The following is a 10,220-nucleotide window of genomic DNA, read 5'->3' as shown; positions in this document are numbered from 1 at the left end:
GGGGGCTGGTGAGATGGCTCAGTGGGTAAGAGCACCCGACTGCTCTTCCAAAGGTCCAGAGTTCAAATCCCAGCAACCACATGGTGGTTCACAACCATCCGTAACGAGGTCTGACTCCCTCTTCTGGAGTGTCTGAAGACAGCTACAGTGTACTACATATAATAAATAAATAAATATTAAAAAACAAAACAAAACAAAACAAGAAGACTAATTCTGGTCCCCCACGGATATAAGAATGGAAGGCTGCTTAAGCCTGTCACACAAGATGATGAGCTGGTGCTTACACACGGCTCCCTCAGCCTTCCCTACATTCTCAGTCCTATCTAGGCCACTTACTGAAGACAGCGGAATGCTGTACACAGTTGTCACACCCAGGGGACAGACAAGGAAAGCAGTCTAAACAAGTTTAGTAACCATAACTTCCTCTCCAGTGGCTTTATTCAAGTTAATCGAATCCTCGGCTGTGGAGCCTCGGATAGAGAGAGACAACTGAATACTTCAAGTCTGTCGCTCTCCTGGATCCTGTGGGTGTGTCGGCGGGCTGGAAAGGAGTTAGGCAGATGAGCAGGGGCCAAGCATCATCAAAATACATTGTGTCCTTGTATGGAATCTTAAAGTGCATATATCACATCAAAGTAATAAGCCAGGCAGTGGTGTAGCACACCTTTAATCCTAGCAATCAGGAGGCAGAGGTAGGTGGATCTCTGTGAGTTTGAGGCCAGCCTGGACTACAAAGTGAGTTCTAGGACAGCCAGGGCTGCATAGAGAAACTCCATCTTGGGGAAAAACAAAACAAAACAAAACAAACAAACAAAAAAATCCAAACCAAAACTGGAACTTGCTTTGTAGAAAATTCTTATTATTTTTATTAATTAAAACTGTAAAAACCATCCTAGGGCTAGGCATAGAGGCGCCCACCTACAATCACAGCACCTCGAGGTGGAGGCAGGAGGATTGCAAGGTCCAGCCAGTGTGGGCTACAGAGTGGGCTCCAGTCTCAGAAAACAAAACAAAACAAAAATATTTACCCTGACAGTTTTTCATTGTTTTGCTTTTTGAGACAGAGTCTCACTGTGTTGACTAGGCTGGCCTCCCACTCACAGAGATCCCACAACCTCTGCCTCCTGCGTTCTGGGACTAAAGGTGTGCATCACCTTACATCGTTAAGTGTACAGCTCTGTGGCACAGGGACACTGTCAGCAACATCCACACACATCTCCACCTCCCCAGCTTGCAAAACAGAACTTGATGGGGCTGACAGGATGGCCCAGCAGGTAGACACTCACTGTACATGCATGAGGACTCGTGTAAGCTGAGTGTGGTAGCTCACACCTTAGCCCAGCACTGAGGCTGGGGGGCAGGGAGGAGACAGGAACCTAAGGGCTCACTAGGTGAGGTCTAGGTTCAGTGAGGGATACTGCCTCAAAAAGTAACCTGGAGACACCACTGAGGAAGACATCTGGATGTCAGCCTCTGGCCTCCGAAAGGGCAACTGCACCTGTGAACATGTCAACACCCCTGCCCCCAACTCCTGACAGACAGACACAGATACACAAACACACATGCACACACATACACAGGCCACATACATACACACACACTCCCACACAAACACATCCATACACATACACACAGACATACACTCATACAAACACACAGACTCAACACACACAGACAACCACACTCATAAAATAACACATACTTACACACACTCAGACACACATCACACACAGGCACAGACACTCAAGACATATACTCAAACCACATACACATATATACACATACATATTTACACAAACACAGGCACAGGCACACATACACTCTCACAAACACCACACACACACATATGCACATACAAACACAGGGACACACACATGCATAAAGAACAAAACTGGAAGTAAATCTCTATATACTCATATTCAATCCCCCCCTGCCCCCTCTGTCATCACTTTCTGTCCTATTTTGACCGGAGACATCTCTCTCTCTCTCTCTCTCTCTCTCTCTCTCTCTCTCTCTCTCTCTCTCTCTCTCTCCTTTATCCCCAAGTATGTGCCACTAGACCTACAGTGAGGCCCACATTACATCTGGTCACGACCTCCAGTTGTATATCTGGCCACGCCCTTCAGTTGCATATCTAGCCATGCCTTCCATTGCTCACATTTCTAGCTGTGTGTCCTTTCCAAAGCTTGAAGGCACCCAGCTCAGTTTGCTCTGTTTCCTCATGCCGCTTATCTTCCTGGCGTCCTTTCCCTAGGTCCTGACTCCCCAGGGCTCATAGCTGAAATACCACTGCCCACAGGGAAGCAGCCTCTGCCCCAGTCATTTGCTACTTCCTGCTTCATGCCCTCAACCAGAAACTCTGTTGACTGGACCCTTCTCATGCCCAGGTGGAACGTGGACCTGTTGAGAGGGAGACTTTGTCGGTGCTATGTCTTTAAGGGTGGTGGCTGATGTACTGCAGTCACTGTGGTCTCACAGTGTGTGTGTGTGTCTGTATCTGTGTATATGTGTGAATGCGTGTGTCTCTATATGTCTGTGAGTGCTAGCAGGCATGTGTACCATATGGAAGCAGGGCATGACATTTTCTCCACAGTCGGTCTCTGCCCCTACTCTGGCGCCCCTGGTGAATGACCTTAGGGTCATTTCTTAGGCTCTTTGTAAAAAAAAAAATGAGCTGACAATCAGTCAGCACAAACCTTTAATCCCAGCATTTGGGAGGCAGAGGCAGGTGATCTCTGTGAATTCAAGGTCAGCCTGGTCTGCAAAGTAAGTCCAGGACAGCTAGGGCTACACAGAGAAACCCTGTCTTGAAAAACCAAAAATAAATAAATAAATAAATAAATAAATAAATAAATAAATAAGTAAGTAAGTAAGTAAATAAATAAATAAATAAAAGTGACTGACATTCTTTCCCAGTGGTGACACCCCTACAAGCCCCCTAGTTTGGGAATTATACCCCACCTAGCACAAGCCAGCCCCAGCAGCTTAATGATAGTCAGGTTTCCCCAAAAGTCCCTCTCCTCAAAAGCTTGTGCTCCTAGCACCCAGCTGACACTGCCTGGGTAAAACCACCACTTCAATATTGAAGGTACAGGCTCTCCCCCTCCCCCTCCCCCCTCTCTCTTTCCCCTTCCCTAGTGCAAGGTCTGCAAGATTGGAGTTCTGGTCCATTGACTCGCTTCGCCATCTTCCCTCACAGACATCCCCACCCTAATCCTTGGTCCTTAACTGTTTGGAGTCTGACTGAGCTGGGCCTGCCTGGCTGGCACTGTCTGGTGAGTTCCTCACCCCATTACTTCTGTGACCCAGGCAGCCCTACAACCCTAACTGGTAGGTTCCCGGGCATTTGGGGCTACTATGGTCTTACCTACTCACCTCCTATGTTTTCCAAGTCAATATTGACTTAGCTGAAGGAGTAGCCTCAAGTAGGCTCCACATCTCCAGGCTCCACCTCCATGCCACCCCCCCTCCCCCCCAGTCTCTCCCAGGCTGGTGCGCAAGCTCTCAGGGAGTCCCTGGGGGAAGAGTCGTCTGACTGTGGTCCTGCTGACGACTTGGAGTGCTTGGAGATCCTGATTCAGTCCCTTCCACTCCGACCCTTTGCTGTGGGCCAGCTGCAGGGTGCTAGGTCCCCAAATCTAGCTCCAGGACAAGAGAGTAGAAGTGACTCAGTCCCCAAGGCGGGTAGCACCTGGGAGTCATGTCTTGTGGGTCTTAAAGGGAACTCTAAGGTTCCCTGGATGGACAAATCACAGCCCTGCAATGAATGCAGCCTCACCACTACTTTGCTCGGAGTGGTGAGGGGAATATGTCTATGAGGACACAGCCAGGACAGCAGGCTGGGGGAGAATACTGTCCCACCCTTGATGCAGGAGAGTGGACAGCTGGGGTCTGTTCCTGGCAGGTGACTTGGGCTCCCATTCGCTTGACCTAGGTAAAGGCTTACAAAACTTACTTATTTTATGTCTGTGTGAATGCCTGCTTATGTCTGTGCATCGTGTATGTGCCTGGTTCTCACAGAGACCAGAAAAGACATTGGATTCCTCTGGGACTGGAGTTACAGGTTGTGAGCCACATGGTAAGGGCCTGGGAAGCAGTCCTACCAGAGCAACAGTGTTCTTAATTCCTGAGCCATTGCTCCGGCCCCTCAGCTAGGATGCCCACCCAGGACTGCCATTGTTCCAGTCTTACAGAGGCCCATCCCCAGTGCCCAAGAAGGGCACTTCCTGTACCTTTACAGGGTCTTCTGTAGCAATGAACATGTATGAAGCATTGCCCAAAGAACACTATATTTCAACTCTCCAAAGCCTTGCTCACTGCAACCGTGCTCTGTGGGTACCAGGCCCAAAGCAGTTCTGGTCCTTTGTTATCTAGTCAGCAGCTCCCAGCCCTGGCTGCACATTGAGTCGTCTGGAGTGTTGGAAGGAAGGCTTCCATCCTGAGAGGTCTGAGTTGAAGCAGCCAGGCAGGGTGGCCTTGAGGAGCCTACCTTTTTCTGTCTGTGCATGTGTACATTCGCATGTGGGTACATGTGTGGTGTGTGGGTACACGTATACAGTCACATGTTGGAGGCTGGAGAGCCATCCTCAGAATGCTGCCCACATCCTTTGGACAAGGTCTTTCTTGGTCTAGAGCTTACCAACTAGATAGGCTAGGATGAAAGGCCAGCAAGCCCCAGGAACGCACCGGGCTCTGCTGCCCTAGGTCTGAGACTGTGAGGGTGTGTCACCACACCTGATGTGCATTCTAGGGATCAAACTCAAGTTCTCATGCTTGCTTTCGAAGCTTGTATCCTATGTGGGCGCTGGGGATTCAAACTCAGGGCCTCCCGATTCAGCAAGTGCTCTCATCCCCCGAGTTGTTACACATCAAGGTTTGGTACCTTTGAAGGCCTCCGGGTGTAACAAGGCTTTTAATTCCCAGCACTTGGAAGGCAGAGGCAGGCGGATATCTGTGAGTTCGAGACCAGTCACATCTACACAGAGAAATCCTGTCACAAAAAACAAAATCAAGGGGCTGGAGAGATGGCTCAGCTGTTAAGAGCACTGACTGCTCTTCCGAAGGTCCTGAGTTCAAATCCCAGCAGCCACATGGTGGCTCACAACCATCTGTAATGAGATTTGATGCCCTCTTCTGGTGTGCATCTGAAGACAGCTACAGTGTACTTAGACATAATAAATAAATCTTTATATTAGACATAATAAATAAATATTTTATATTATTATAAAATAATAAATAAATCTTTAGACCGGAGTGAGCAGGGCCGACCAGAGCAAGCAGAGGTCCTGAATTCAAATTCCCGGCAACCACATAATGGCTCACAACCATCAGTACAGCTACAGTGTACCTCATATACATAAACTAAATCTTAAAAAAAACAAAAACAAAATTAAATGAAAATGAGTCCTCAGGCGGTGTGTAGGGTGGTGGTGGTGGGGGAGGGTTGTGCTGAGGGATATACTCTCCCTCAGGAATTCTCAGTGTAGCCACTGGGGGTTTGGTTGGAAAGGTTTGGGGAGGGGCTGCAAGCTTGCTTCACAGCCTGAGCACCCAGCCCGTTCTGAGGGTTAGCCTGGTGCACCCTTAGTTAGAGGTTCTGGGCTTTGAGCCTCTTGTTGACTTATACCTATCTCCAGCAAGGGAGCAATGTGCAAGCATGTCTGGATACTCCAGGGACCCCACCAACACCCACAGGCACTTCATGTTCGTATGCTCATGCCAGCTAGCTCACTACTATTCACCCCCCCCCTTCCTACAGACACCACAAACAGAGGGCATCTCAGTGAGCCCAAGTCCCAGTTATGTATCTTCTCCGTGACTCTCCTCACCTGCCCACGCCATCACTAGGCATCTGCACCCCAGGGCTGCCGCAGTCTGTGTGTTTACAGAGGTGCAAAGTATCACAAAGTTGGGCTGAGGGCAGAGGAGAGACAGGAAAGGACTGGGGAGCCAAGGGAAGCAAAGACAGAATGGGGTGGGGACAGTCAGAACCAGGTTAGGTCAAAGTGATGCTTTTCTGTGTGGGCAGCAGCTCTGCTATGAAGGGCAGGTATCCAGGACACACCACAGACTAGTCATGGAATGTTAGAGTTTATCTCTGAGGATGATATATATATGTAGTGTGGCCTGGGTTGATGAGGCTGGAAATAAAATTAGTATCCTAAGAGGGCTGGTCCCAGGACAAGTCCACATGGTAGTCTGCTGGTAGGGCTGGAGTCCTTAAGGATGGATGGAGCCACAACACTGGCCTGGGGAAAGAAGACCAAAGGGTCGAGCAGTGGCCACTTTGCAAGTTACCATCCATTTGGGTTGGGTGGTTTTCTAGCTTTCTCGGGAGCCAAGGACTCTGGCACGGGGTCCCTTGGCTCTGCTCACCCTACTCTGTAAAAGTGGAGACCATCAGGGCCCAAGGTGTCAGCAGGAAGGTATGCAGTGGGGAAAAAGACAGGGAGGAGAGGCCAAGCCTCCGGAGATGCAGGTCAACCACGAGACAGTGCAGTTTGACGAGTTTATTTTTGGCAGGAGGGAAATCACTGATTGACAATACTTGCCCCGAGCATCGTGCACATCCCAACATGTGGTATTTCCCAAGTGGCACTGGGACAGCACATTCAAACATCCAGCAGAAAATTGTAACTCCCCAGACACCAACATCACCACCCCTGGGGGGACCTTTCCTCAGGGCGACTCCAGGGATAGACATGGTCAGATTTACAGTAAAATAGGAACAGAGGCAGCCAGCAAGTTTGCACAGGGAACCTCGAGCACGGTAGGCCACCCGCTCTTCTCAAACCCTGGCATGCCAGCTGTCCAGCACAGCACCATGAGAAGCAGAGGCACAAACGTCACGAGTGTTTGACCAATAGGGCTGTGTGTTTCTGGATTTTATTAGAAAGCCATCTTTGAAATACAGGGTTGTAAAATGCTGCCAGGCTCTACACACTTTTAGGATTCATCTCCGTACCCCCAACTTCACATGCTGTGACCGGGATGATTTAGTGTCATGTGGACGTCCTCATGTCCCCAAAGTCACCTCACAATGTCGCACCGTGTCAGAGGGATCTCCACCCACTGCCATTGGTGACAGGTGGTGTGGTTAAGATACAAATGTATTGTTTACAAACAGCTAGTGCAGGGGACCACAGACCGACATGGAGGATTCCAGAACAAATGGAAGACAAGAACATTAACATCCTCAGGGGTCAGGGGTCAGGGGTCAGGAAGCCCCCACTTGAGGTCAAGCAAAAGGTGTAGGCTGGAGTCCACCAACCCAAGCCACCCTGTCCTAGACGCTCGCATCGAAAGCACTTGTCTAAGAGAGGGGTCCTAACCCGGAGCTGAGAGGACCACGGGAATTGAGAGGCCAGGGGTTTCTTTTGGCTAAAGAGATGGAGTGTTTTGGTAACGTGGGAAGGATATGGCACAGAGAAATGGCTGATACTTTCTCAAGCCCACATTTTAATAAACTTACAATTAAAAGCAATACCCGTATTTACCTTAAGAAAATAAACCTCGAACATTCGTCTCCTTTCTTGGCCTTGTTAGAGTTCTATTGCTTCATTTACACGTAACTGATTAAAAATATAGATTTTTTTCAATTATGTACATAAAGCAGATTTGTTTTTTAAAAAAAAGGAAATAAAAATTGGCATTATTGGAGGTTGGTCAGATAAGGTGCAGATTTCAGAACCCTCAGAAGCTCTGTCACCCACCCAAGACATTCCACGTTTGTGGTGGCAAGGACGGGGCTCCCACCTGGAAGCTCTGCCCGGAGGGCATGGGCACACACAGCCCTGGGGCTGTAAGGCCAAGGCTTGGCCTCGAACCTGTCTGAAGCAGAGCAATATTTCTACGCTCGCTTCCCCTGAAATATTCTGGAATCTCAGTCTATTCTGCCCCCCTTTTCAAATAAGGCCCCGTGACACCGACACAAAGAGGCACAGGCAAAGATCTGAGGTTCCATCCGGGCCTTGTTCTGTGTGGAAGTCAATACACGGCAGACTCTGAAACACCCAAGACACTTAAGGCAGCGGGATCGGTTAATGACTGGTTTTCCATGAGGGTTGATGGCGTGTGCGGATCTGCCACGTAACTGTCGTTACCTGTGGAAATGATTACTTAGCAAAGGGGCAGTCTCGATTTTAATTGGCACGGGACTTGCTGGGTTCGGAACACTCAGTCAGGTGATCTGAACGACACTGACGTATCTCTGTTCTGATTGCACAGTGGTTCCCCAGACCAAGCACTGTGGGAAGACAGGCCTAGTAGCTGGCTTCATTATTTTGTGAATGAAAGAAAAATAACATTTTTTTTTTTTTAAAGTTTGACCCCTGACTTTAAATCTTGTCAACGCCAGCAACTCCCAGCAGAATTCTGGCTGAGGCCCAACCCACAGAGGACTAAGGCATTGGTGCCAACACAAAAGGGCTCTGTTCGTTCTTCAGAGGATCAATGTAACACAGATTAAACACCAAACTGGGAACGGGTGGGAAGAGACCCCCAGGCTCCAGGGAGAAGCCCTTCTCCCTGGTTTGGAGAGATGAGTCTCCCATCAAGGCAGGCTTCTCCAACCCTTGGCTCGAAGAGGCTGTGCTTCCAAAGAGGCTGAGAGGTGACTTGAGCCGCACCAGCGTGGCGGCTGGTTGAGGCCACAGGTTCTCAGGCGAGACCGGCGCGTTCCAGCTTAGGCTCTGATGTTGACTGCAGTGTAAAGTGAATGCCATGCCACACCTGAGCGGTGCTTTGGCCCTTCAGTTTTGTTTTTGTCCCCAAACTTTTGTGCCCTTCGGCATTCTTGGTGGTGGCTGGGGGCCAAAGAAGGGTGCCGTGCTTGATGGGGTGGAACACCTGTCTGTGACCCTGTCTGAGTCTGCAGCTGAGCGGTGAGCGTCTTCTAAGCATAGGCACAGTGGCTAAGGAACAGTGTGACAGCCGCTGGTCAGTTCCATTTGGTGTCAGGAGCGCAGTAGCAGCGGAGTCCGATCAGCGAGCTCCATGTGCACCCAGCTTCTGAAAGGAAGGACTTGATAGATCCAAGGGCTTCAGGGCTTTCTCTAACTGCTCTCCTCAAACCAATGACAACAGAACAACAAGGGACAGACACGTGGATTCATGGGAAAGCACATGTGACGATACAATGTCACTTCCCAAGGGAAAAAATGCAACCTCAAGACACATTTTTAACAACCTCAGAAACCATGGTAAAAGGAACTGGCTGTGTCATAAAGCATTGGGCCATTGGCAGGTACATTCCAGCCTGGTCAGAAACGACACAAGGACAGTCAGGAGAAAAGTCCTGTCAGGGGGAGCGAGATCCCATGCATGCCACGGTTGACAGTCACAGTCACTCATGTCGGGAGGCGGGCTCTCCCTGACCACATCCTTACCCCACCACACACAGGCTACCGGGGTCTATAAAATTGTCCTGTTCGTCTTCTTAGAGTAAGTATCTAAGACCGTAAAAGACTAAAAGATGTTTGGAAATAGGCTGTATACAAAAAAATTAACTTTCAGCTTAAAATAACATTCAAAAAGGCACTTCATCCTGTAGGAAAGAGATTCTGAGTTGGGTCAGCTGCTCCAAACCGTGACCAAGAGGACAGGTTTGTCTGCTTGGAAGGGGAGGTCAGTTGAAAGGAAGTTGGGAGATATCAAAATTTTTGCTTTTCTTCTTCTTCTTCTTCTTCTTCTTCTTCTTCTTTTTTTGTTTTTTCTTTTTGGTATGTTTTTAAGAAAATCGAATCTCGTAAAATGCAGTCCGTTTATGAAATCTATTAAAAGAGTTTTTTTTTCCTTTAAAATAGTTGTTTCTGTTCTTTAAAAAAACAAAACAAAACAAACCAGGTAGGCATGGTGACATTCACCCTGTGGCCCGGAGCACGGAGTCTTCCCGGGCTGCACTTAGTGAGCCGAGGCCGGGCGGGTCCCCTGAGCCAAGGTTCCAGAGTGCACAGGCACAGATGGGCCAAGGCCAGGGCTACCTGCTACAGAGTCTGTGCAGCATGCTGTAGACATCGTCTTCCCTGCTCAGGCCCTCGAAGAACGGGATGAGGTCCAACAGCTCCGTGTCTGTCATGTCGTCGAACCAGGACTGCACGGGTACCTGCAAGACACAGCGTGAGGACGCAGCAGTACGGTCACCTTCGAGTTAATGCCAGAGCAGACTGACTGTGAGGCAGAGGGTCTCCAGAGGGTCGCAAGTGTGCGTGTTTGCCCCCTTT

The 10,220-nt window shown here is 49.2% G+C and overlaps 1 protein-coding gene across 1 annotated transcript in view; it reads right to left on the bottom strand.

Moving 5' to 3' along the window:
• Nucleotides 1-6,494: 6,494 nt before the first annotated feature.
• Ctdspl (CTD small phosphatase like) overlaps nt 6,495-10,220 on the bottom strand; it is a 120,328-nt gene continuing 116,602 nt past the window's right edge. The window contains exon 8 of the mRNA XM_021172382.1: nt 6,495-10,102. Coding sequence (XP_021028041.1) covers nt 9,977-10,102 — 126 coding nt within the window. The 3' untranslated portion in view covers nt 6,495-9,976. The remainder of the gene's footprint in view (nt 10,103-10,220) is intronic.

This window comes from Mus caroli, chromosome 9, assembly GCF_900094665.2.
Source record: "Mus caroli chromosome 9, CAROLI_EIJ_v1.1, whole genome shotgun sequence".
Taxonomy (NCBI): Eukaryota; Metazoa; Chordata; class Mammalia; order Rodentia; family Muridae; genus Mus; species Mus caroli.
This window is presented reverse-complemented; position numbering and strand designations above follow the sequence as displayed.